The 27,928-nt window shown below is 46.3% G+C and overlaps 1 protein-coding gene across 1 annotated transcript in view; it reads right to left on the bottom strand.

Annotated features, from left to right (window-relative positions):
* The window catches only part of GTF2A1L (general transcription factor IIA subunit 1 like), a 1,760,055-nt gene extending 1,732,925 nt beyond the window's left edge, over positions 1-27,130 (bottom strand). Inside the window, exon 1 of the mRNA XM_069608408.1 lies at positions 26,652-27,130. Within this exon, the coding sequence (XP_069464509.1) occupies positions 26,652-26,681 (30 nt within the window). The 5' untranslated portion in view covers positions 26,682-27,130. The remainder of the gene's footprint in view (positions 1-26,651) is intronic.
* Positions 27,131-27,928: the final 798 nt, after the last annotated feature.

The following is a 27,928-nucleotide window of genomic DNA, read 5'->3' on the forward strand; positions in this document are numbered from 1 at the left end:
TTGATTAAAATACCTATTGACCGTCGACACAAAGTAACTCTAGGTCTTCGGCAATATCACGAGTCCTTCGCAATTCGGCTGAGTAGACTGTGAAGCTTCCTGTGGACAATGGTAGTATAATTGTTTCAAAACTTCAATGGGGCCTGAAGGGAGCCGTTTTAAAAAACCATAACCCTTCCCATTCCTACGGGCAGCGGATCAGGTGAAAGTCTGAAGGAAGCAGTAATGGAGGCAGTGATCCAGAGGGTCCAGAGAGGAACGATGCGAACAGTGAGTGAAATAAAAAAAATGGAGTGCTTTGGCAAAGTTCATAGGCGTTAGAACAAGTAAGGGAAAAGGTGTAACGGAGGGAGGTGGGAAAAAACAAAATCGTCAGAAGTAGAGAAGATATATATATATATATGGTTTCATTATACCTCGGTATAAAGTTGATGGAGTGCACTCCAGGAGACAGTCCAGCGAGGCTGTTCCACACTGAACCCAGAGTTCAAAAAGCCAAGAAGCTCCAAGCATCAAAAAAATATACAGGTAAATGCCATGGACAGAAGAAAAGTATGAAAACGACGTGTTCGCGGCAGACTGGCCGCTTGGTCACGTTTAGGGTGCAAACAAAAAGGACGGACATTTAAACCAGCATGCTCTCTATGGTATGCATGAATAGAGTAACGTGCATTGACATAAAAGCTCATTTGACAAAATCCACCATGTTTGAACGTATTACAAATCCTCGTGGGTCGTGTTAAATACACTAAAATGCATTCAATAAAAGCATCAAATGAACTAGCATTGTTACTCTTTTCTCAACAATAATAAAACCTGCGCAATAGTCATTTTAAATTTGCAATTTACACATACTGCAGTAATATTTATTTTCACTCTGAGGTTTACATATGTTAAACCTCCTCTTCATGTAGAGCTTGCCAGTGACCGTTTTGATCGTTAAGATATTTTAAACTGTGTCCGTGATTGTTTGTGAATCCGGCACGGATAGGAACTGCATATTTGTGAATAAAAGCGAATTACCAGTATGCTTTGTGGTAGAGTCAGTGTCCATCGAGAACAGTTTTTACTTCCAAGGTAAAAAAATGTTATAGCTAAGATTCAAATTACTTATGGCAATGTCACATTGCGGTGTGTGTGATAAATGAAGAGTACTTGTCCAGGTGATTTATACGTTACAAGGCATTGCCTCTTTAAAGTGTAAATGCCTCTATAGGTTGGCTGTTCAATAAAGCAGAAACCAGTCTATAGTGCATATTACAGCAGCTTTTTAGGTATACCCTATGTAGGGATACATAGGGTCTAAGTGCCTGTGTGCAAATTTGCAGTGACCAACCCAAATGGGTAAAGTGCAAATAGCAGTTTAGCAGCTAATAATATATCCTATATGGAGGTAAAGTGCAAATAGCAGTTTAGCAGCTAAGAATATATCCTACATGGAGGTAAAGTGCAAATAGCAGTTTAGCAGCTAAGAATATATCCTATATGGAGGTATATAAAGTGCTTAGTGCATGCAATACCTGAACGTAAAATAATTCACACTGCCAAATGAATAATAGTACAATTAAAGTACATAGCTAGGAGAATAGATAAAACCTTGAGAGTATATCTATATATGGGTAATGACTCGAGAATAGTTGAAGAAGAGATAGAATACCAGGGCGGACACCTGAGAAGAGGGAGGATACGCCTTATTCCTGTGCTTTAATATAGCGGTCAGAAGAAACATGAACTCAGAGCCACACATAATAGGGGATGACTAGGCTACCACCACGTTTAAAGACGTTGTGAACGGAGTTAGTTTAAACTCCATGTAGGGGTAACGATTAGAGGCAGAGATATTTGTGTCCAGCTGGTGTCTATCTAGTCTGTTGTGCCATTACATGTGGAAGAATTCTTTTTGTGCGTTTTGTGTGAGACTTGATTGAGATTTATGCAATTCGATAGTAGTTAAGATGGAATTGATGGGGTTTTTTTGGAGTAAATTGGTAATATAACATTTTGGCGGGAAAAAAATTGGATTGGAGCTTGCGGTTTTTGGTGCTCGCTCATATTGTTGGAAGTGTTAAAGTTGCATAGAAGCATTGATAAGCATTATACAAGAGGAATAGAAACAGATTTAAGCATACAAGACATTACTTCATTAGCACACTTATGTAAACAGCTGCCGAAACACGCACCAAAGCTTAGGAAGTATAGCACAGAGTGGGTCAAGGGTACAGCCCACAAAATGTTTATGCCGTGGCCACAAAATGGGTCTTTATCTAAAGCCGTCTTACCGCATATGACGACTTACTTGCATGCTACATATACAGGAAAGAAGTTAGAGAAACGCCTTACTGTTCTAGAACTCTGGAAAATGTTCGAACAGTCCAAGAAGGAAGAGCCACCTGCAGATTGGATATTAAATATATGCACGGGGGGGGTGAGACGCCTACCGCGCCACCTGCCCCGCCTGAAACAGAAACCGAGGGAAGTAAGCCTGAGGGACTCTACCCATTAAGAGAGCTTAAAGCAGCCACAGGGTACAGCAACCCCGCTTATGAGTCACCTACACATAGTAGTGACGAAAATCAAGGGAAAGATCAGGACAAGAATCTTACCTCCGTAGTCCCGAGGGACAAGGAGAGATGCGATGACGAAAGAAAGGATCAGGCACGGACAAGTGCATCTCTCGATAAGGAGAGGGAAAGAAGAGGAAAGGAAGCGAAGACAGAACTGATGAGATAGCATTCGCAAAAAACAAATGGATGGGAGGACAAATAATTCTGAAACTGGATGGAAAATGAAGTGATGAAATGAGACCTAAAGGAGAAAAAAGGAGTTAAGGGATGAAAGGATAAGAAGGAAAGATATAGCTGTTCTTGCCTCAGCCTATCGCGAAGAGCAAGAAAAACAGCTTGATCGTAAACAAAGAACAGCCTATGATTAGGACAGAAAGAAACAGCAAAGGTTGGAAGAAGAGCAAAGGGTACGTGAAAAAAGGATAAGGAGATGAAGGGATGAGGAAATTCGAAGGGCAGATGAACAGGAAGAGGATGGCAGAGCAATTAGGGAGGTTTCAAAAGGTAACCAAAGTGGTTTTCAAAACGTGCAAATGGGTAATCCAGATTTGTCAAAGGGAAGGGAAGACGATAAAAGTCAGAAAAGAGGCGAGGAAGCGCAAAGAATTCGATGATATCGAACGCAAGCGTAGACAAAGGGCACGTGATCGCAAATATTTGGATAGGGAAGTTAAAAAACCCGATCCAGTTGGGAAGACATTGAAGAATTCTTTCCCACGTACAATTCAGTACCAGGCGTGTCTAGGGCGAATATTGATGATGACTTCGACACCAGAAGCATTGGGGAAACAATTGATGAAATATATGATGGGGCTAGAACAAATATCCCAGGGAAAGGGGGAAGACGAGCGCTTGGAAAGCACTCGGCTGTACGACACTGAGGATGTCACCCAAAATAGTGGGAGTAGGAAACTGTCCCTGGACAGGTTAGAAATCAGTAGAAACGATGATGACACAATGAGTTGAGTGAATTGGGAACAGCCAATGTCCGAAGAGGAGGAGAGCGAGGCAAATTAAGAAGGGAGAAGGAGCGAAAGGCGGCTCCAAAGGAACAAAGGGGTACAATGGTCAGACGCTAGCGAGTCCGCACCGAGGACATCAAACTCGGCCATACAGTCTGACCGGCATGAAGGAACACCCCATGGTCAGAGGTGGGTGCCGTCACTAGCCTAAGTAGACAGATTGAGGACATTGCAGGAATATTAAGCCTGCGATAGATAGGAGAGCTATGAGAGAAGAGAAAGAAGGCTGCGCATTCCAAATTTCCGCTACTAGAAAAGGGGGGAGCAAGACCACAATATATACCATGGCCACACATGGATTGAGAAAACCTGAAGAACAAGCTTCCAATGTTGACATCGGGTGCCGGAAAGTGGATACATGAGTTAGAAAAGAAATGACAGGAGGAAACACGCTAGCTAAAAAAATGACAGGAGGAAACACGCTAGCTATAGGGGACATTAAAGTTCTCCTGATCGCCATACTTGGTGAGAGAGCAGACAAGGGGTGGACACGGGCAGGCTACGCCAGTGTAACCACAATCAACACGGCGCACGATTGCGCACGATTGAGCACCATTTGGAAAGCGCTAAGAGTGCTTTACCCAGACACTTCCGATATGGGAGCTATAATGACTCGAAAAATGAAGGAATCAGAAGACAAAATCTATACCCGTATTTTATCACATATTGTGCCATGGGTTGCCAGAACCAGTGCCGATCAGCTCAAGAAATTTGGTAGGAGTTGAGGCTAAACCGTGGGCTGAAATACAGTTAACTATTGCGCATTACTGTCGATTGTTGCAAGAAAAGAATCGAAAAAAGGAGGCAACTCTAAAGGGTGAGGAAGCAAAGCTGGTGCGAAAGAAATTATCAAAGTATGCTCTTGAAGGAGCCATGCTAACTAACCCAGCTGAACAAAACATGCAACAGGTGGCTAATCCACAGCAGAATAACCAGGGAAACGTAGGATTGTATCCGAGGGGAAGAGGATTTAGAGGAAGAGGATGGCAGAGCAATTAGGGAGGTTTCAAAAGGTAACCAAAGTGGTTTTCAAAACGTGCAAATGGGTAATCCAGATATGTCAAACTGACAAATAATCCGACCACGCCAGTATGTTGGCTGTGTGGAATGGCAGGGCATTTGGCACGCACGTGCAGAAGTCAAGGCGTGTGGCAAAATAGCCAGGGAATGGGAGCAGACACGGAGAATCACCCTGCAGACTCACAACAGGGCAGTGCAGAGAATCACACGGTGCAGCAGCAAGCGCCAGACGTACAGCAAGGGGCACAACAAGAAGTACAACCACCGAACATGGGACATTTACCACAAGGGCAATCTCAACAGCCACCACCACAACCTTTTCAGGGCATAAACCCTGGAAGGGGAGACAACACTGGGAATGGAAAAAATCTGCAAGTGTACAGTGGGCCAAACTTATATATGAACAACTAGGACAGCTCACTGGGAACCCTGATGTGCTCTATCCTATCAGTGACACCAGACCCTCATAGGGAACCTAGGGTGAATGTCGTTATAGGGGGGTAAAGTATATTCCTTGCTAGTTGACACGGGTGCAACACGCTCATGCATAAGAGAAGGCAAGTTTTCCTTGTCCGGCGAGGCCATAGATACTCAGTTTTACAGGAGCTCACAGTCAGGTTCCCTTTACAGACACTCCCAGTCTCTGTAGGAGAGTGCAAAATGAATTTACCTTTGGTGTATTCAAGTCAGACCCTGTAAGAACATTATGGGTCGTGACTTATTGACAAAATTGAACATGACGATTTCGTTCATGGAGGAGGGCACAATATGCTGCACTCCGGGAATGTATTACTCGAATGTATGCGGAATGATCAGAGCATACTCAGGACACATAGCCATGAGAGCTATACCTTTAGAGCCAGAAATATTTGCATATGGCATACATGTGCTTATGGCAGGATTGCCAGGTCTCGCAGACAAAACTATGAGAACCCCAGTGAGTTTTTATTCAGACCAAGAATACCCATGCATGAAGAGGAGGCACACATTTCCCTTGATAATACATGCTGCAGCAGTGCGAGGGAAAGCAGCATTGGGTGAAGGCTACCATGAGGAGGGCAGACAATGGTGCTTGATTATCGCCATTGAAGAAGGTTATCGAGTGACTGACATAGATGACGATCTGTTTGAAGAGCAACCAGACTCAGAAGAGACAAGGGTGGAAGGGAGTCTCATATTTTGGGTAAGAATGATCAGGAGAGAAGTGCCTCAGAGAATGTTGGCACTGAAGCGTCCAGCATATTTTGATGAGGATATAGCTAAGGTACCTGTCTCAGTATGGACTACAGGACCCTATGACGTAGGCCTCCTGAAGGGGGTGGGAGAAGTGAAAATTAAACTGAAACCAGGAGCGATTTCACAGAGAGCCCGACAATACCCCATGTCCAGAGAGGCAGATGAAGGGATCACGAAGACAATTTCTGCCATGATGGACCACGGCATCTTAGTGACGTCAGAATCACCATTTAACACAGCGGTTTATCCTGTCAAGAAATCAAAAGGGGGATCTTGGCGTTTAATCCAGGATTTCAGAGCATTAAACGATATTGTTGAAGTAGAGTTCCCTCTAGTCCCTAATCCATCTACAATCTTACGTAATATACCCGTTGAGGCAAAATATTTCACAGTGATTGATTTGAAAAATGCCTTTTTCTCAATCCTGTTGCACTGTGACTCACAAGATCTGACGTCAATCACGTTCAGACAAATGCGTCTGAAAAGCACGAGGTTGCCACAGGGGTACTGCGAGTCCCCATCAATTTTCAATAGAGTGCTACAGATGGACCTAAGCAATATTGTATTAGAAAGTGTTTTCTGGCAGTATGTGGATGACATTCTAATCTGCAGCACCACAGAAGAGCAATGCAGACACTCAGCTACTGACTATATTGGCTCAGAAAGGATATAAGGTTGACAAGGAAAAGTTACAATATCGTCAACAGGAAGTGCTGTACATAGGCCAGCTGATCTCTCATGAAGGAAAGAAGGAGACCCCAGAAAGGGCTGAAGCAATATTGAACACGGCTAGGCCACACACGATAAAGCAAATGCAGAGCTTTCTAGGCCTGTGCAACTATGTTAGAGAATGGGTTTTCGATTACAGCTCGTATACCAGGCCTTTACTCCAGGCCCTAAAGAAGGCCCAGGTGACAAAGGAAAAGATTGAATGATCTGAGGCGATGGAAAAAGGGTTTGCTGAACTGAAGAGAGTGATTTGTACAGCTCCAATTCTCGGAATTCCCAATTATGCAGAGGAATTCTACCTGTTCTCGCACACAGATGGCAACGTTATGACGGCAGTGCTCGCTCAAAGGACCTAGTTGGGCTACAAGCCCCTGGCATATTACAGTGGGAACCTGGGCCCAGTAATGAAAGGTCAATTCCCATGCGAACAAAGTTTAGCTGCCGCAGCGTTCGCCATAGAGAAGGCGACGACCATTGTAATGGGATGCTCCATGACGTTATACGTCGAGCACTCATTATTTGTCATTTTAGAGAAACCAAAGGGCACATTGACATCTCAGAGAGCTTCTGCCTATGAAGTGATCATCTCAAATCCATCGATCAAAATAGTTTGATGTAAAACAGTGAACTCAGCCACGTTCATAGCCGAACAGGTCACTGAAGGAGAACCGATACATGACTGTACAAATTATGAAGAATTCTATGATGAAATCCCTAGGGTAAAAGAAAATGCCTTGGCAGGAGGAGAGATCGTCTTTATCGACGGGTCTTTGAGAATCGAACAAAGTGATGGGCAAAGAGGACTGCACTCCGTCAGCTGTGAAGCTACAGGGCAGGAAAGCATAGATTTTTCTCAACGACATTAAGCACTATATCGGAGAAAGCCCCCTGCTTGCACCCCACCGCGAAGCGACTACAGACAACGGGGAAGAACCACAACACGTGTAGACAAGATCCATGACGAGGAAGAAGGACGCATGAGCAGTAAAGCAAGACAAAGAACCCTTTTGCAAATTGTGGCTTAAATTGGACATTGCCCCTAAGAAAAAAGGGGACAAGGGCATAAAAAACAGCCACTGTGCATCCTAGTTGCAGGGTGAAGAAGAAAATTGCACAAGTAAGCCACAGCACGTTGTTGACACAAACGTTTGAACCAAATCACACCGGAGCCTTGTTGAGGAAAAGACTAATAAACTTTGACCAAGGACCTTCTACATTTTGAAGGCAAAATACAGTATCCCGATTCATGCTGTATTGAGATTTTGTTTGGCAGCACATATGGTGTCCCCCAGAAGAGACATCACAACGGACGTGCTCACCTATTTACACTTAGTATTGGCATCATATCCGTCACTGGCGGGAAGGGTCACCAGTGTCAGACTTTCTACAAGATCCTGCCAACAAGAAAGTAATCTGGCACCTGCTTACTGTCATCGTGGAAGCCTTCATTGTACTACCAGAGTACAGTAACAAGGACACAAATGCTTCCACACCCAGTGATTCTAGATGAACTCAACAATACACTTTTCTTTCGCATAATCGAAGATTGTCCATCTATTGTCGGGAGAACAAATGACACTCTGACCTTTATTCGAGATCCAGCAAACACTGACCATTTGAGCCAACTGCTGAACAAAATTAGTTATTTAGTAGCACTCCACGCAGCCGGACAGTGCGAGCATTGTTCCCATTAAGAGAAGAGCCTATAATCCCGAACCCAGCAAGGCAGGGCAAATGTCCCCGTCACCCGAAGACAGCAGACTGGTGCATAATGTCCTTTTTCGTCTAGTCACTGACTTCCCAGAGATGGTGGGGGACCTATCGAGGTTAACGTCCTCACCTTCATTAGAGATCCAGCTAATATCGCACAGATGGGAATGCTCCTCCATGGCATAATGTTACAAGTGGAGCTTTCCAACTTTCAGAGAGAGAGTATTTGAGGAGATTCTGAATAAACTTTCCGCCGAGGGACAGATCTAGGAAGCAGAATCAAGACCTTTGTTTGTTGTATTTGTTGACATTAATTTCTTTGCATTGACCTATGTTCAGCATGTCCTCAGGACAAACAGATTAGAGGGGTGGACTGGGAACTCACCTACTTTGAACATGCACAGTACAAGTGACTTATCGAGAGTAGTATTCTAATCTATTTTTTCCCATAATAGCAAAGGAACAGTATCAAGAGGCAATTACCTTCCACAAGAGGGGGGGACACTTGTGAAGCACGTGACACTTTGACAAACTGGTCAAACATGGAGTGAGAGAACAACACCACTCACATTCGGTAGATGATCGAGATGGGGGCCCAGAACAGTAACCTGGTCCTCCCACAAGCAGAGGGGAACGCTCGCTTCTCTGGAAGGTAATGCTGCCACCTTTCTTACCGAAATATTATGTGCCTATGCATTGTGATTATCATTGTTCTACTGTCATTAACGATCAGAACTGCATTTTATTGGTGCACGAAGCGTTCCAGGCCTTTACACCTGATGGTGTATGCATGAAACCCACAAAAGCACCTAGACCGTATATAGTTATTCCAGTCCCAAGGACATTTGATAGTAAAGTAAATGAGATGCAAATTAATATAATTAGCAGGGGTACACACACACACACACACACGAACAGGAAAGCCCGAGACAGGGTCAGCACGAGAGGCATGAAGACAAAGCACTGACACCCACACACACACACACACTGAATGCACACGAACCAGGCCTAGTGTCCATGACCACAGAACCTCAAACAAAAGCAACAGAGAAGACGAGACTGCATACCGAACAACCAGTCCCAGAAAATAATGGGAGAAACCGAGAAGAATCAAGAGAAAGGCCTACAAAAGCAGTCATATCAGAAGCCCGTAAGAAGACAGAAGAGGCTGCTGAAAAACTCACTGCAAAGACACAAATGTTAATAGATCTACTACTACCGAACATAGCCAGAGTAAGAAAACTACAATAGGAACTGAAGAAACGAACAACAGACTGTATTGACAGCACACAAGTACCAACACGAGGGACAAGTACCAGGCCTACGATACAGCCATATACTGGGCCAGCAACAGGCTGGTGGCTGATAAGGCACATAGAGGGCAGAAGAAGGATGCAAGAAGAAAAGAAGCGAACTGCAAAACCTCCATCCATACCAACGACACAGATAAAGAGACCTGCACCTTGGACCAGAATGCCCGAGAGTCCTCCAGCAAGAAAAAGCCATGCAGACACTTTTAGGGTTGTAGTTATAGCAAACTACAGGAAGACACTGAGAATCAAGACAAGCCTACATGAAGATAATTAACTAAACTACTACCTGGACAGCACAGCACATCTAGGGAACAACATTTGGTACCAGCACATGAAAGAAGTTGGAAGACGAACTTCAGAAGGAGAATGCTTCGTTTGGCACTTCTTCCGTACAGCATGGGGAAATCCAAGATCTTCGTGGCTGTAGAAATTGATGTCCCAACAGCCCATTGTCTGTCACATGTAGCAATGTGCAACACCAGAGGCCAGTCCATGGGGAGGGATGCCTCATTGATATGGGCAACTGAAGCAGATTACCCCGACAAAGATGATTATGTTTAGGACATTAAGACGAGAAACCAAGCTCATACTAAGAATCACGTGATCAGGTATGAGAAGCCTGAAGTTAAGGAACAGGAACAAGATGGGAAATAAACCCGAGACTGAACGTCCAAGGGAAAACACCAGAAGAGGCTCAAATTTGGAAGAACAGAGGCCAAATGTAGATCTGGGGAACAGTGCTCTCACCAGACGGATGGGAAAAAGGAGTAGTGATCTGCAGAGCATGGATGGTCCTTGGAGCCTGCAAGGAAGCAATAGAAAACTCAGAGGTTGTGCAAACCTCTATGGCCGAGACTTGCAAAGTTACTGACATGGGTCGAAGACAGAGGAGGACCCCTGCAGATAGTGCCACTGGAAAGCCCTAAATTGTGCTTCAGGAACAACGGCACAAGAAAAATGGGAGAGAATCAGAACTATGGACACATTTTTGAAGCTCCAGGAATGACTCACGGAACTGCAGTGATTATGGATCATTACTGGGCATGCGGATCTAAAGCATACATCGGACTGCCAAAGAACTGGGGAGGCATATGCACAATAGCGAACGTCCACGTTCCAGCACTAGTGATCCTGAAAAGCGACCTGAATATTGACAGTTGCCCGAAAGCAGATCCTCACCTGAGGAACAGGAGATCTTTGAAACTGATATCCCGAACGAGGAGAGAGAATTACTTCTCTGCCAAGTCGGAAGACGCATTCCATGCAATCCCATATGAACACAGGCTGTTCAGCCTCACCCCATCGGTGTTCACAACAATCCAGGTTGGAGCAAATACTAAATGGTTGCAAATAACCAGATGGGAGTTACTACAAACCATCAACACGACAATAAAAGGACTCAATGCAATCAAGGAAGAGTTAAGAGCCATTCGACTGATGACTCTCCAGAACAGATATGTACTTGACATGATCCCAGTGATGGATGGAGGGGTTTGTGCAAAAATCGAAGTATCATGTAGCACATTTATACCTTCACATGACGAAGAAAATGGAACTTTAACAGAAGCCATAGGTATGCTAACAAACCTGCAGAACCAAATGATCGACGAAACTGACGAGGACAGCTAGTTTGGATCACTATTCTCATGGGTCCCACTATGGATGACAGACATATTCAAGTTTCTGGGAGCCCTGCTATTGATGATACCATTAGGATTTTGTGTTATCAAGATAATAATCTCGCAATGCCAGAAGACTTTGAAGAAAGCCATAGGGATGAAGATCATGATCGATGTCAAACCAGGATGGAAGCCCAGAGACCTGACTGATGATGAAATAAGAGACTTTGTGAAGGCCAGCGAATATGCGCCAGAAGGAACAAAGTTTATGTATCCCAGAAAACAAAGAAAATACGAAGGAAAATGGATCTACTGCAGCCCAAATGGACAGTGCCAGCTAATGACCTGGAACAAAGACAAACATGTAAAAAACAGCAGGAAGTTTGAAAGGAGTGATAAAAATATGGACCCCAAAGACACTCCTTCACACCATCATGTACAAACCCAGAAGACGAAGAAATTGATACAGAAGACCCAAGTAAGACGAATCCAAAGGAGGAAGCAGAAGTGGTCGATAAACCGACCAGAGGGGTTGGGGGGGCGGAATGGAGTGTAGAGGAGGCCCCAGATATGGCCTGCACTCCAGCAACCCATTTTGAAGTACCAGGAACGTACACACTGAGATATGTGACATATGATGAGCAAATAAATCAGCAGAGAGCTGCACTACAACACCAAATTATAGAACCTTAAATATTCCTGTATGCCCTTAACCCCTTCTCATTCAACACTACTTACCTTCTTCAACACTCAGCACTCACATCACCTCTGCCCCTCCTGGGCCTACCTCCACAAAGTTATAGAACACTAACAATAACAACCACTACTATTTCCCCGAGCCTACTAAATATACAAGGCTCCCACTTTTTTCCCTTACTCATTTCCAGCACTGGTTGAGACAGTGCTTTGCGGCACTGCCTTCAACCCCCTTTCGGAGACGGGTTCCTGTAGCTCCTCTATTTTTAATCACCCAATTCTTCCTTGTATATAAAAAAACCTAATGGCCATGAAAAAGAAAAAGTGCTTTGTTTTTCACAATCACTATTCATTCACCCCCAGCCCTTGTGTGTTCCTTTAATCAATCTGCTCCACACCTTCCCACTTCCCCTCCTTTGTTTACCTTTGCAATCAACACTCACATGTCTGAGGTCTTCCAAGAGCCTCTGTTCGCGGTCTATCCACAAGTGGGGGCCTACTCGTGGTGGCCCCACCCAGCTCAGGCGAGCAGTTGGGTATTCGCAAAACCGGGACCCACAAAACCTTCTCCACAGCATATGCATTTTTTTGTTTGGGGATGGCCATTCCGGGGAAGCCCTGGATCTCGCCTCAGGTACGGCGACATCGAGGAATATCACGTTGGACGGGTTACCCAATGAAAGTGCCCATTCCCAAACACGTTCTACAAAAAGACCAAATAATGGACACACCCCGCTAGGGAAATGAGACCAGGAGATGGATTGCAAGTGAAACTGGTTTATATAAGATATGTTGTGCACACAGAGAACTCTGCTGCCCGGAGATCGCTCTGCCAAGCATTACACGGGCAGCACATTATAAGTCAAAATCGTGTTGCTGGGGCGCTGTTGCACACGACCGAAGATGCCCGCATAGAGCTGGAGCTCCGTGCTGGGGACAGCTGTATCATTAATCTATCCTGCTAAGGCACTCCGATTCCCATCCGCATTGGGTTGATATTGCGGTGGAAGGCACCTGCAGCTACTGGCCAAATCCTGTCTCCTGGGGGGCCGCCCCTGCAGAATAATAGCGACTTGGTGTGTGCCGCTGGAAGACCCCGGGAGCGACCGCAGAGCATCTCCAGGCGATAAGCTCTGGCAACTACCCAAGTGCCGGGCTCAGTAGGCCTGCTGGGGGAGGGGCACTGCCGGCCGCGACATACGCACCACTCACAGGTTTCTCCTGCAGTGACACCCGGACTGCCCAACAACAATTTGCTGCCATTGCGCTGTGTGGAATGCGAGGCACAGCCAGATCTCCGAAGAAGTAGACGCCTGCAGTATCGGGCGTGCCGGGGATGACTTGTGCTCTCCTCCTGACTGACCAGCAGGGGGGGGGGGTGCGGGGGCTCTGGTTCGGCCGCCTTCCAGAGAAGTGCAAGGTAGGACCCGTGGCAGCCCAGAGCGGACCCTGAGCCCACTGCTACATGCAGGGGCAGCCATCGGGGGACGAGGAAGTCATCTACGTGCCCACGGTTCCCTCCCGTGTGCAGTGTTTGCTCCTCGCCGCGGACCAGTGCACACTGACTGGGCTGCGAGGCGGGTTAACGCCGAACTCCCATTACGGCCATCACCTGCGTTACCTGGAGTGGACGCAGGTGTGAGCCTCCAGCCATACAGAGCCAGCCGTCATACTATCCTTGATCTCACCAGTGGCACACGGGGGGGGGGGGGCTGTGCAGCTGACCGCTACCCGTGCCTACATTGATAGGGGCCATGTTTGCCAATAACTACACGCTGGACCTTCCATCCTGGCAAACAGCTCCTGGTGAATGAGACCCAAATGAGGCGGCTGACTGCTACTTCCAGAGGCCCTAGCTAATCAACCACGGATGGCACTGAACTGACAGAGCTGGCCTGGGCAGCTCCGGGTGGGCAATCTGAGGTGACCTTGCAATCTGCCTACGCTGGAGAACACAACCCACTCGGGGAACAATGCATGCTTTACCTAATAGCGTCAGGCACCTCTTGGTACTGCTATAACTGCCTGATCAGTGAGTGGAGGCACAAGGGCCCTACCTACCCTGTCCCATATTAAGTACCCTGGGGCCTCTAACTGTGCCGGTGATACCCAAACTTAATACCCGACCCAAGGTAGGTGTGGGCTTGATAGGACAGTATGCCCAGGGGGGCCCAAAAAAAAAAGCAGAGCACTATCAATACGTTTGCAAAATCTACACAGTGGCAACACAACCAGAGCAAGGGGCAGGCATGTCATCCTCCCCCGATAACCAGGATGCATCAAAAATGCTCGAATACACATGTGAGGGAATCACTGCCCTCCACTCTAAGCTGGACGACATGAGCGGAACCATCTGTTCAATTAAGGCACATATAGAAAAAACAGATGGCAGGGTGACGGAGGTAGAAAATAGAGTGAGCACTGCCGAAGACGACATTGGCTCCCTCCGGGCTGAAGTGACCACCCTTTCTAAACTGGCTCATGACATCAGTAAGAAAAATGAAGATTTAGAATCGCGCTCCAGGCTGTCACGACCCTCGCCCAAAACCCCCTCTGGCTTTTGGCCCAGGTGGAGTCAGGACTCGGGCCTCTAGAGCCTGGCATCCTCTTCAAAAGGCCTTATGGGGCCAGTCCTGGCGCCTATGGCGCCAGGCTCATACAACATGAAAAACAATGTGCTTGGGAACTACTTTATTGTATTGTCAGCCAACATGGAGGCATCCACATAGCTTGGTTCAAGCAATACGGTCTAGTGTTTTGGGTGTGGTAGCCTAGGGACTACTTTACCTGGACTATTTGTTGGGGCTATTTAAACCACACCCAAGCAAGACAACATGCTTCGTGTTACTTTGCAGCTTGTAACATGATGCTCACCGTGTTCAGCTATTCCCTCGAACCTCGGGGAAGCAGAACCTGCAAGGAGAAAAGGAACATCATTAGCAGCAGCATCTTACTTGCAGTCTTCATCTTTAAACACTCGTAGCTACTGAGAACAACTTCCTCGAATCTGCATGCCTCCCGGACAGAACGACCTCAAAGAGGAAGATAGAGGCAACATTAAAGAAAGTAGTAGAGACATTTACAAATTACCAACTGCTCAAACGGCTTACCTGGCTGGTCGCCTCTTGGCTGGCACCACTCCGGAAACTCCACTCGCGCTGAAGAACACCACAACCTACAAGGAAGGAAAACACAGGTTAGCAAAGGCAAGACTTTGCAGCGCTGCGCATAGCGCTTACTTACCGCATCATAGCGCTCTTATTGCGCCATCATTTACCAGCGGGCCTCAACCAAGCCACTTTGCCGCGCCGAAGCTCTTCATACCTAAGGGAGAAAAAAAAAAAAAAAAGACATTTTAAAACAAAGAAAGGCATGCAGGATAGCAACAAAACTAAAGAAGAGCAATAAGACCTACCTGAACAATATCAAACGGGCTGGCGTCAGTGAAGTAACTGGACTGCACTCACACATGAAAGACAACGGGCCCCTGCAAAGAAAGCAGGACGGACGGCACGCCCAATTCTGCCACAAGGTGACGAGAGGGCACCAGAGGGACTGAAATCATACGGGGGTGGAGGGAGGATACTTACCCCAGTCGGTCAGTCTTGAACACAGTCCTCCTGTATTTTCAGGCAGAACCTTCCCCGCAGACCACATCAGGGCAAAGCTGAGAAGCATACCAGCGAGTAACCCGGCTGGGTGGCGTCCCTGTGGATACCAGGTGAGCGTAACACAGGCGCAATAATATCCGTATCATCGGCATTCCGGAGGACAACATTGAGGCCCCATGGAGGACTATATAGCGCGAACCCTGTTATTCCTGCTGGACACTCCAAAATTGTCCACGCAGTTCACCATTGAAAGGTCCCATCGAGCTCTAACGGCTAAACCTAAACCAGGAGCCCCTCCTCGCCCTGTCATCGCGAGGGTACTGAATTACCGGGATAGGGATGCCTTGCGTCGTGCAGCGAGAACCAAGGGCGAACTGTATCTGGGATCCTCCAGAATTAATCTTTACCTGGATTTCTCCACCGCCATCCAGCAGGAACGCAGAACCTTTTTGACCGTGAAAAAGAGGCTACATGACTTGGGAGTGAAATACTCCATGTTATATCTCGCAAAGCTCAGGATCGAGCACACAAACCGGGTCTTCTTTACTATCCCCGAGGAGGCGACCAAATTCAAAGAGGAACACTTCCCAGGATGACCCGCCCACCGTGGATACTATGAGGCACGGCCTAGACTCTACCATTGGGACCATCTAATCTCTGCTGAGAGCGGGGCCTTGAACTGCTCCTTGCTATGCCCTCCCTGCTGGAGGGCCTCCTTGTTGTCGGAACCGATCTTGGGATGGCCCTCAGACTTTCTAGTGGTCTGGCGGACCCTTATCTGGGCCATTCTCGGGGACACCCGGGACTCTGCCCTCACTGGGCACTGCCAATGGCGTACAGTCAGGCCCCCTAACACTTGCTGCAGTAACAAAAAGTTTTTGTTAAGTAATCCTGTTCTTAAATGACCTAGCTATCATCCCAGCACGAGTGTGCTATTATTCGGTGGAGCCGGAGTCCCCAGGCGAAGTTGCAGATGGCTGTATTTTGGTTTAGTATTGGGTTGGGGTTCATCCTTCCAATTGGAGGTTTGGGGCGGGGGGGGTGAGATTAGGGATTTACTAAGAAAAAAGCTTGGCAGGCGAAGGGGAACTGAATTACACATGCAGCAATTGCCAAAGCCATGGAGTTCATTGCCATGTTCATGTGGCCCGGGACCGGGGAGGACATCTGCTGGCTCGGACCAATTCCTACTAGTACAATGCAACTGGGAGTATGGCGACTGATACCATAACTTGTAGAAGCTGGAATATAAGGGGGCTGGGTAACTATGCTAAAATGCAGGAACTGCAACTCTACGTTGAGAGACACCATGTTAACGTACTTTTTCTGCAGGCGACACACGGTCTCGCTCCTATGTGCGAGAAGTTTGCCAAATCCTGGGGTCCCCAACGGTACTATACTCTTTACTCTTCTCAGAGCCAGTGGGTTATGATCATTATTCACAAGAGTCTTCAAGTCAAACAACAGACAGCTCTCACAGACCATATGGGATGTTATATATTGTTATTCGGTACCTTGCAAGGTAAATAAGTTGTACTATTAAACGTGTATGGCCCAAATGTAGATGATCCTGAGTTCTATGAGCACCTATTCACACTGCTGTCCGGATTCCCTCTTGTCCCGATACTCTGGGGGGCGGAGGGGCTTTAAACACCATTCTTGATATTCACCACGATAGATCTGGATCTAGACCCCGCCAACTATCCAAGGCGGCTCGAGCTATCCTAGACATACAAACACATCTCGACTTGGCGGATGCTTCACACGAATTCCCACACGTTCTTTTATTTGTCGGTACATGACTCCTATTACCGCATACGTTGCTAACAACCTTTACTCAGGCCACGATACTCGTTATCGGACCACTCTCCAGTGACCATAACCCTCTGTTGGTCCGCAGACGCTTTCGCGACCCGGACATGGAGATTGAAACCACATTCCCTACTGGACATAGCATTCAAAACTGAATTAGGCACCGAAATTGATGAATACTTTACTTCGAACACCGGCTCTGTCACTTCCCAGACCATTTTATGGGAAGCGTTCAAAGCCTATATACAGGGAATGGCCATTTCCAAAGAAGCCGGGGTGCTTTGAACTATTAGACGAGACATAGCCAAGAGCGAAGACAAAATCTTTGCCTTGGAGGCACAATATACCGTCACACACTCACAAGATGTGCTGGCCAACATAAACACTGAAACACATTTCGCACACACGCTGAAGGAGAGCGTAAATATCATGGACGAGCCACATGCAGCGCATAGATATGGGGAGGATGAGCAACCTGGCCGGTCCCTTGCCAGGTTGATTCGACATGAGAGGGGATCGTCACATATCCCGGCAATAGAAAAAGCAGATGGCACCCTATCCTCGCGGGAGATCAATGCTGAATTCCGCTCTTTATGAGACTTTACACCACGGCTAACACAGCAAAAAGGGCAAAATAGACACATTCTTGGGCGGCTTACCACTCTCGATCCTCTCCATGGAGACTAGGGAGGCCCTTGACGTCCCGATCACCAAGGAAGAACTGTCAATGGGAAGGCGCCAGGAAACGAAACATGCCTCACAGAAATCTTACCACCATCCCTCCGTGAGGCAATAATAACTGTCTTGCCCAAGCCAGGTAAACCCACTACACAATGCGGTTCCTATTGCCCCCTTTCACTCATCAACTGTGACGCCAACGTTTATGCCAAGGTCCTAGCCCTTAGACTGGCCCCCATTTATGCCTTACATCACACACCCGGACCAATCGGGGTTCATCCCGGGCCGCTCCACTTCACACAACCTGAGCCGACTCTTTAACATACTAACCTGCATGGACCCTGGCGGTTGCGGCTAGCCTAGATATGCAAAAAGCATTTGACTCTGTATCCTGGAAGTTCCTATGGCAGGTGATCGCAAAATGTAAATTTGGTCCCCAATTTATAACCTGGGTTAATAAAAGGGATAGGTATTTTACCTTCTAATTGCGCCAACAGAGTTTCTAGTGTGCTGTATGTCAAGCCACAATAAATTGATCAAGATTTGAAAGTTGACCGAATTGTTTTTCAATTTATTTTGTAGGAAGAAAAAAGAAATATAAAGTAGTACATGAAATTAGTTTACAGAATTCACATAGGTTCTTAAGTTCTTGGTCGTCCTATTGTCTTTATTTGCAGTTGAGTTTTCTCAGGTACCTAATGTTGCTTTCACATAGGTTATAAGTTCTTAGTTTGTTAGTGAACATTGGTCCAATGGTTTCTTCACATAGGTTCTTTTGAATGACTGAGGATTCTTGGAAATTGATCCTTTTGTTACATTTCACATAGACGCTCATTTGTTCATTCTGAGATTTGCAGTTTTGTAAATAGTTCGAAGATTTAACCCAATTGTTGCTTCACTTGGGGTAGTTAATAGTATCCCTCTTACAGTTATTCAAAGTTTTAGCTTTTTGTTGCTTCACAAAAGTATTTATTTTGCTTGTTTAGTTATTGTGCCGTGATATATCCCTTTTGGGGTGAGTGATGTCCCTTGACACGCGTTTCCCCAATTGTGTTTTTAAATTGGTTCTTCAGGAGGGTGTAGTCTCATCTCGTGGGTAACGGTTCTGCTTGAACGGGTTTCAGAGATGTGAAGCATCTTGGGCAGTACAGCGTTAGAGTCTGGCTTGTACTGCAGGTAAGTTAACTTGTTTATGAAATCGGTTATTGTGTAAGTAGTATGCAATACCTTGCGTTTGTTGACACTGCCCTCTTTGCAAAATTCCGGCGCGGTAGCCGCGGTCTCTTCGTTCAAGATAACCTGGGTTAAGCTGCTACACTCCTCACCAGTAGCCAGGGTACGCACTAACAACATGTGCTCGACGCAGTTTCAGATTGAGAGGCACGAGACAGGGGTGCCCCTTCTCACCGCTGATATCCGCCTATTGGGACCCCCAGAGATAGTCTCATTATATGTAGACGACACCCTTCTGTATATTAGACAACCCGAAACGAATCTCGCTCCAATATTGGAAGAGGTCATCTGCTTTGGTGAACTGTCGGGGCTCTGAGTGAACTGCGCTAAATCGGCACTATTCCCACTGACGGAAGCCACCACACCTCCCTCGGATCTGCAGGGGTTCGTTTGGGCTCAGTCCGAGTTTACATATCTGGGGGTAGTGATTACACGGGATTCTGTCTCTCTCTGACAAAAACTATGGCAACTACCTGGTTACATTGGCTCGGAAGTGTGTGGGGTGGGCAAATCTCCCAACACCACTAGCGGGCACTGCCCAAGCTACTTAACAGATTCTCGAACATCCCAATATGGACGGGGCAGGGGTTTCTTGCGACACTCGCACTACTAATTCTTTCCTTTGGCACTCAAGCGCGGTCTGCCTGATACTGGCGACTCCGGTAGACAGAGGACATCTCGGAGCACCCAATTTCGAGGGGTATTGCATAGCTGCTCAAACCCAATATGCATCATACTGGTTTGTCCTCACGGATCAACCCCAGCACGTTAAATTGGAGCGAATGTTATGTCCGTTCCCCGATATTCCTTAATGGTACCCCCCCCCGGACTAGGCTATGGAAACAAAAAGAACATGCATCCGTTTCACAGTGACCTTCCCCTCTGGAATTTCTTCCCCAACTACCCCTGGGTGAACTCCAGAACTGTGGGGCTGTGGGCGGAAACTGGCCACTCAACAATTCATGACTTATTCACACAGGGTGCCTTCATGGAATGGAGTGAACTGCCCAGACAGCTGCGAGGTAAACCTACTTGCTGGCTGCAGTACGCTGGCCTGCGCCGGGTGTTGTGGCCAGACTCCCCGACTTTCCTGCCATGGCCCAAGACGATCCAATCCTAGCTGAAATCGTTGGCAGTATGTCCACGAGGGGGTAAAGTCTCAAGGCTATATACCATATTTCAAAACCAAATATCCCCCACTTTCACCAAACTTAGGGAGGCCTGGCCTAGGGACCTACAGGTAGAACTATCGGACGAGCATTGGAATTACATGTGTACCCACTCGCAGACAATTTCAACTCCTGCTTCAAACTAATCCAGTGTAAACTATTACACATATTCCACTACACGCCGGCCAGGCTACATCGCATGCCACGAGAGTGACCACACATGCCCCCGGTGCAATGCTGCTAATGCCGGCTACATGCATAGGTTATGGTCATGTCCCCAAATCACTCCGGTCTGGTCTACAGTATGCACATCCCTATCGGAAATGTTAGAGTGCACCATTTCCCCATCCCCTCTAACTTGTTTCTTCTATGAATTGCCTGCACTAAGCAGAGACTACAAGAAACTGGCGAGCCTGGAGCTCCTCTTAGCCTCACCTACTCCATAGGCATCATCTTTTTAATATGTGTTACACAGCACCCTTGAGTGCAGCGACACAGGGTTGTCTTTTAGACTTCCCACTGACTCCATTTTTTCTGGTAGCGTCTGTCTCCCAGAAACATGTAAAGTTACCATTGACTTTATGTAGTCTCTAAACCACAGACCCAGTACACCCCATCTTCCATAGAGTATTCCAAAGGGTTAATTCTTATCCCTTTTGGTCTGTGCCTCTTGGAGCACTGTTGTGCTCCCTTTCCATTAAGACTTGGCTGGTGGCAGTGGTAACTACCCTATTTTTTCTACTGTGGTTATAAATAACCATGGTATTGTTTTAGGCTATCTTAGTAGCCTCGAACTTCAACCCGCTTGACCATATTGATTTTAATATTGTTCCGGCTGGGTTTAGTCACCATTTCTTTTTGGAAAAGTCTCTCGTGTTAGTCTCTACGCGCCAAACCAGGTTTGGTTCCTTTGTTCACAATCTTTTCGCTAGCTTCTGCACAGAAGCCCTCCTTCAGGCGTCTGAAAGTCTGGGTAGGCAGGATGTGAGGGAGGGGTCTTAGGACTCCTGCCATTGGTTGCCTTGGTAACGCAAGTCGCACTTTAGTTTAATTGGCTAGGCGGTTGTCCGGCCGGGACAGCCACCCTGATGTGTGATTGACAGCCAGGCTGTGTGAATGGGAAAAACTGCATAAAAGCATGTCTCTGGGTCTGGAAGAGCAGAGTCGCCACTGGAACGAAAGAACCGATGAGGAGCTGACAGAAGAGGACCCCTACAACGACTGAACCGCCCGGTGAAGCCCTGCTGTAGGTCCGAATCTTCAGACTCCAACGACAGAGGATCTTCCGAGAATCTTCTTCCCTTCAGCTGGTGGGACCAACCAGTTCACCCAAACTCCGAGCCAGGACTCCATCCTCTGGTCGAATTTTCTGTACAAAGCTACAGCGGGGCCAGATAGCCAGGAAGGTCGGACCCTGCTTGGGTTTTAAGGAGCGCACCTTTTATTTGTTGCTTTGCTCTGCTGCTCGTTTCTTCCCTGGGTGGTGCAGGACCCTCCAGTCTTCCTACTTTGTGTCAGTCCCACAGTCGCTTCAGGAACCGTGAGCCTGCTGGAACTACCACAAACGTCCGCCGCAGCTACAGCTTCTTCTCCATTTAAGGTACTGTTCAACCTGAGGTTGTTCGTTTCGTTCAGCCGCGCGGAAACTGTGTGAAACCTTTCTCCAATCCGAGGGCTTGTCCTTCTCTACTCTTCAAACTAACTTTTCTGCCGACCATCTTCGTCCTGAACTCTTGGCAAAGACTTAACCGTGAACTCCCCTTAACCGTGTGATCTTGAGCAAAACACTTTTGTCCTATTGACTTTGGCCCTAAGCCTATTTGATTTGATCCCATCACTGGAGTTCCTCTTTCTAGATTGCCCCGCTTACTTACCTGTTGTTTCTGCTCCATTTCTGCCTGACTTTGTCTTTCCCTCCCTTTTTAAATAACAGAGTGCCATTTTGCTCCCACTTCTTTTTGTGAGCTCAACTTGTCTGTCAACTATTGGGATTGGTGTGGTATTAAGAGTGTGATTTTTGAACTGCTTTACTTTAGTGAAATGTTATATAACTAAAAAGTAAATAAATGTATATTCTTTTACTTGGAAACCTTGGGTCGGCGCTTGCTTGAATCTTGAATCATAGTAACTGCTGTCCTTTGTGTAACTATCTGATACTGCCCACTTCTCTTGAGATAAGTCTGGCTGCTCAGCCATTGCTACCACTTAACTGTGTAGTACAGGCTTTTACCAAAGGTGAATTGGTGCTGCGTAGTGTTCCCAAAGGGTACTGCATATAATGTTGTCTAACGGCGCCTTACCGTGGGCCTCGGACACCGAAGAATGCTGGATACTGCAGCAACCGTGCAGATCCAGACCAAGAAACATTTGGGGGCCCTTCCGACAATATGTCTCCTCTACAGCAGATGATTCTCGTGAGGAGACTGATGAACCACTTTCCCCTCTCCCCACTACGGAGTGATTAAATACTGCAAGGGTGGGGTGGTTGGCCAAGTGCCCACCACACACACGTGGCCTAATGATACATGGTCGAAGTATGCTACTGTAATTGTAATGTGTATGGTCGCAATGGTTTGGACCCTTCAGATTGTTCACTGGTGTGCTGCTAAGCTAATTGTTAAATAAAGTTTTAAAAAAATAAATAAATGGGGTCTCTAGTGACGCCACACAAATCTGCAATACAAATGTGAGACACAATGGGAGATTATGTATCCATATGGGATGACCACGTTGGATTGGGTGTTGATGCCGTAGTACATGGGTCAGCAGGGCTCATCTCCCTGGGGTGAAGGTTGGGTTGGTAAAGTGCTACATTGCTAACTGTCTAAGCTACGACAACAGGATCTGAGAGCAGGAGACAAATGGCAAGCATAAAGGTTTGGCACGAACATTCAGAATTCACTCACAAGTTATATGGACATTCTACCCTCTGCACCTAAACAATCAAAACATAATGCTGAAGACCCAGGTGCCCAACTTGGGGGGGTTTTGATCTACCCGATGCCTCACGATACAGACAGACCTGGGTTATTTTTTATGGAAGATATATTGGTGTGAGGGATTAGTGCAATGGTGGGTGTCCTCGTATGGTCACTGCAAGGGGTCAGATCGTACCTGTATCAAAGAGCAGATGGGCATGGGTCCAGAGTCTGTGGCTTGGCAGGGCGGGGATCAAGGGAGCACAGGCAGGTTAGTGGAGATGGATGTGTACTTGGGCTGAGGCCTGTTCCGGCCTCACACAGTGCAGTGAGCTTATCTTCCCCTGGGCGATACTGAATGTTGCAACAATGAATGGATGACTTCTGTTAGAACAGGACTTATGCGGAGCTGGCAGGAGGCGGGGTGGCCTGGGCCGTTTGTGCGAGGCACTGGTCAGGGAAGAGACCGGTTTCTAGAGATCATTTTTTTCGGGCCTAGTAAAAGATGGTGTTTGGTGTGTCACAAGATGGAGTCTTTGGTCTTCAATAGGGCTTGGTTAAGTGTTAGTCTTTGTTAGAGGTTAGAGTGTGATTAGTACAAAGTACGCACAGGAGAGAGGGGGACTCTCCCCCCTTTTGCATACGTGGGATTTATCCAGTGCGGCAATGGTAAGAGGGGCGTAAAAGACCACCTCTCTCCCAACAATAGTTAGTAGCCAAGGGTGATACCACAAGCCAGTCCTGGCCTTTCCTATTGGAACCAGGACTGGCTTGAAGCCAGGGGTGTTGCTAGGTCTGGAAAATATCTGGGACTACGCTAGTGTCGGGACTGTTGGGACTTGCTAGCCTTTTGGTTGCAACCCCCGAGCTTCTATGTGGGGCTACAATCAAAAGACCTGGGGCTGTAGCCCCCTCTAGCAACACCTCTGCTTGAAGCGTCATGCTTGACACAGGACTACGTATGCAGCTACTAAATACTCACAAGGAATTTGTAGGATTTGTTAACGGGTAGGGCAAGGAGAAGTTATATGGGCTAAATACGTATTGTTTTTGACACATACAGTCTGCAGAGTTGCGAGTGGAACAGTATCACTCTACCGCCATATTAGTTTATCTGGAACCATTCAATGATCTCCCTTCCCAATTAACTGCTGATAAGTGATGACAATGGACCCTTGAACACCCGTTTTGTATATTTTTTTTTTTTTAAAAGCCCTAATCAAAAAGAGCCAGCTTTGATAAAATGGGAGAGAAAATGCCTAACACTGTTAGCCAGTATGGAGGAATCACCCCAATCCCTCATCAATAACCCAGATAAAACTAAGAAACTGTTTAACCAAGATTGGATTCAAACACAAGCTGGCAGACAGAAATATAGAATGTATGGGAACTCACTGGAGGAAAGCCGCAAACTAAACTCCTTGCCAAGGTACCTGCAAGTTTTCGCAAATTGGTTTTTCAGGGACCAATTTTTTCGTTGCCGGCTGAATTTATTTCAAACCAAAGAGACAAGAAATTGGGTAAAATCAATACATTGATCTGCAGATTGTGCCTCGCCGAAGCCTCACAGGAATCGATAAAACATCTGGTGATGGGACTGTCAAGCCTTGGAATAGCAAAGAAGAGATTCAATGTGGGAAGTGATAATCAAATACGGCCAGAGAACTGGGGAGGACTGGTAGAAAATTCTGCTTTCAGGAGAAAAGACTTCAATAACACTGGCTTTGGTGAAATTTCTAACTGTGATAAAAAAAAAAAAAACAAATAATCAAAAAAAGCTGGAAGAGTAATTGAAGATGCTGCTAGCTACCCTCTTAAACTGTGGAACGTTTCATGTACATGATGCTAGATTATTCTTTTTTTTATTCTCTTAAACATAACGGACCAGAGTGGTTAAAGCTTGTCAATATGTATAACCAACATGAACCACTTTAAATAAAAAATAAAAAAAAATCAATGTATGGAGCACTGGACAAAAATAGCCAACAGACAGTACAAAATAAAGTTTGAACAACAAATAAAATAACAAGAGTTCGAGCCAAGAGAGGCAACCAAGCAAAAATAGGTTTAGTCTAGAGCCAATGGAGAAAATGCATGAAGTAGAGAAGAAAGGTATGATGGGGACAGACCATGGGTGGATTTATAGACAATGGTGAGAAAGTGAAACAGTATCCGATTTTTAATGAAAGAGTGGAGATAGGAGGAGATCGAAGATCCGTTTGCCTGCACGTAGTAACCATTAGTCACATCATGGGACACTAATTATACAATTCTTTACCTGCATTTTACAGTGTATCATTGAAAGACAAACATTGCAAAATCATACCACGCCATCAGTTTCCGTACTAAACAAAATCATTCTCGCCCACCTGTTTTGCGGATAACCCAATTTAAATCTTGCTCAGAAATGCAACGAAGCATACCATATGACTGACATTCGGTACATAAAACAACTTCAAATCACTCAAGAGACATTACCATCAATACACCAGACTTTAATTTTCACATCAACGTGGTTGCAGAGTTTGCAGACTCGAAAGAACGATATACACTTGATGTTCGCCGTCCTGGCCGCTTGTTTAATAGTGGTATTTCATAACTATGATGTAAGTGGGTGCACTCAAACAGGCCCATATACCACCGAGGGGATTTAAGGCCAGTTCTGATTTTAACTGTGCATTCTGGGACTTGCAGTCTTGGGGTTATAATGGGTAAATTCATCACTACAGGTCACAGAATTATAGTTGAAATCAGAACTAACTTATCATCTCCCGAATGTGTCATATATGCTATCAAGAATGGGTCTTGTCCCCCACCCCAATCTTATGCCTACAAGTGCCATCATGCAATGCGGAAAACTGGCAGAAGGCGTCTATCACACATGCAGCTTCTTAAGGGCTCAATAGGTTTTGATATATTAGGTTCATATTGGGCCGAAAGGCCAATTATGTTGGGGGCGCAGAGGGGTCACAATTGAAAGGACATCAGGATCATAACCTACCCTCGGAACACGCGTAACGAGACCCATGACAAACTGAAATCCCTCCAACAACTTTGAACCTCGCCACCTACGTACACAGAATGTTACTTTTCTTATACATGCGTGAGAAGGGAGAAGAGTGCAAAACCTTATGCAGAAATATTCATATTCACAAAGCTAGAAGCTCAGTTGTAGACACTGATCAATCCGTTCCGTTATATGCCTCGGACCTTTATAAGAGTTACAGCAATGAGGAAACGTTCCTCCCCACCGTCCCAGTCCACATTTTAACCTCAGAAAGCGTAAACTCCCGGCTCACTCGGTTGCCTGTCGTAACTTACCACGGGATTGGCGTTCATGGAATGTGCCATGGCTGCCTCAAGCAATTACGATACAGTAGGGGGCCTCTCCTTGCAGTGCTTTCGGAGTTTCCGCGCGCACCGTCCGGCTGGGGCTACTTCCGGGCCCAAGGACTCCAGTTCTCTATCCTTTTGGGCCCACCTCTGTCCACTGCGTCGAAGATGCGGTAGGTGACAAGTCAACGGCAGCGAGCGCACGTGCCACGTCATTTCTTAAACCTCGATGGAGCACTTTAGCGTTCTGCTTACCGCCCTAAACCACTGTATAGGGGAAGCCGATGATAACCTGTATTTGAGTGTTCTGGGAACGCACCGCCCCTTTGTTTGGAAGGAAAGGCCTCCCTCCACCTGAGCTATGGATGGCTGCCCGTGTCAAAGTTGAGCGTCTCCACTTTATGTTTTATGTGAGCGGAGAACACACGAGAAACTTATATTGGCGTACGTCATTGTGTCAGAAAAACGGGAAAGAAGCCTCCCAGCACCCAAAGTTACATAAGAGAAACCAAAAGCTGCACGGCCTGACTCGCCGGCTGAGACCAGACTTGCATACATTTAAACATTAAAAACCCAGACATTTCAACTGCTGGCGGCGTGCGCATAAGTGTTCATTTTTTTCCCCCATAGTTAGTTCTGTAAATAGATTTTTGATAATCATGGACTTTACGTCGCATTAGAATCTGACGAGTAGTACTTTTTCGCCAGGACCCACATTTAGGAGGGGCACAGAGGGGGCCACAGACAAAAGCGGGGAGGGGGGTGTGATATTTCAAGGGTCTGGTTCTAAACAAATTAGTCTTCAGCCAAAAAGTAGTTTGTTTGGACTGAAAGAGAGCCCAATTCTTTTATTAACAACTCTTATTTCTTTTAGATCAACCAAGAAAAGGATACTTCTGCAACTCTTTCAGACTTCTAGGAGGAGCAGGAACCTCTGGAGAAGGGCCCAACAGGTAAGTTCTATTAGGAGTTCACTTATTAACCTTTTCTGTTTTACTGTCTTTGTTCTTGTTTTAGTCTTGTGCTTTCCTTGGTTCAGCTCCTGTCAGGCTTTGGTCTCCCCTCTTTGTTTTCAGCCACCTCCACCTATGCTTTCTTCCTTTTCTGATCCCGTGGACTGGGAACGTCTCTATAGCCAAGAACCCTTATCACTGACTGTCTCTGTGAAACTACAGGGTTCTACGTTGTTTGCCACCTTTAATGCCACCTTTAACGGACCTCTCTCTCTTGAATCCAACTTTCCTTCCTCGTTCAGACGGAGATCG

This window comes from Ambystoma mexicanum, chromosome 4q (assembly GCF_040938575.1).
Source record: "Ambystoma mexicanum isolate Mex_15411 chromosome 4q, UKY_AmexF1_1, whole genome shotgun sequence".
Taxonomy (NCBI): Eukaryota; Metazoa; Chordata; class Amphibia; order Caudata; family Ambystomatidae; genus Ambystoma; species Ambystoma mexicanum.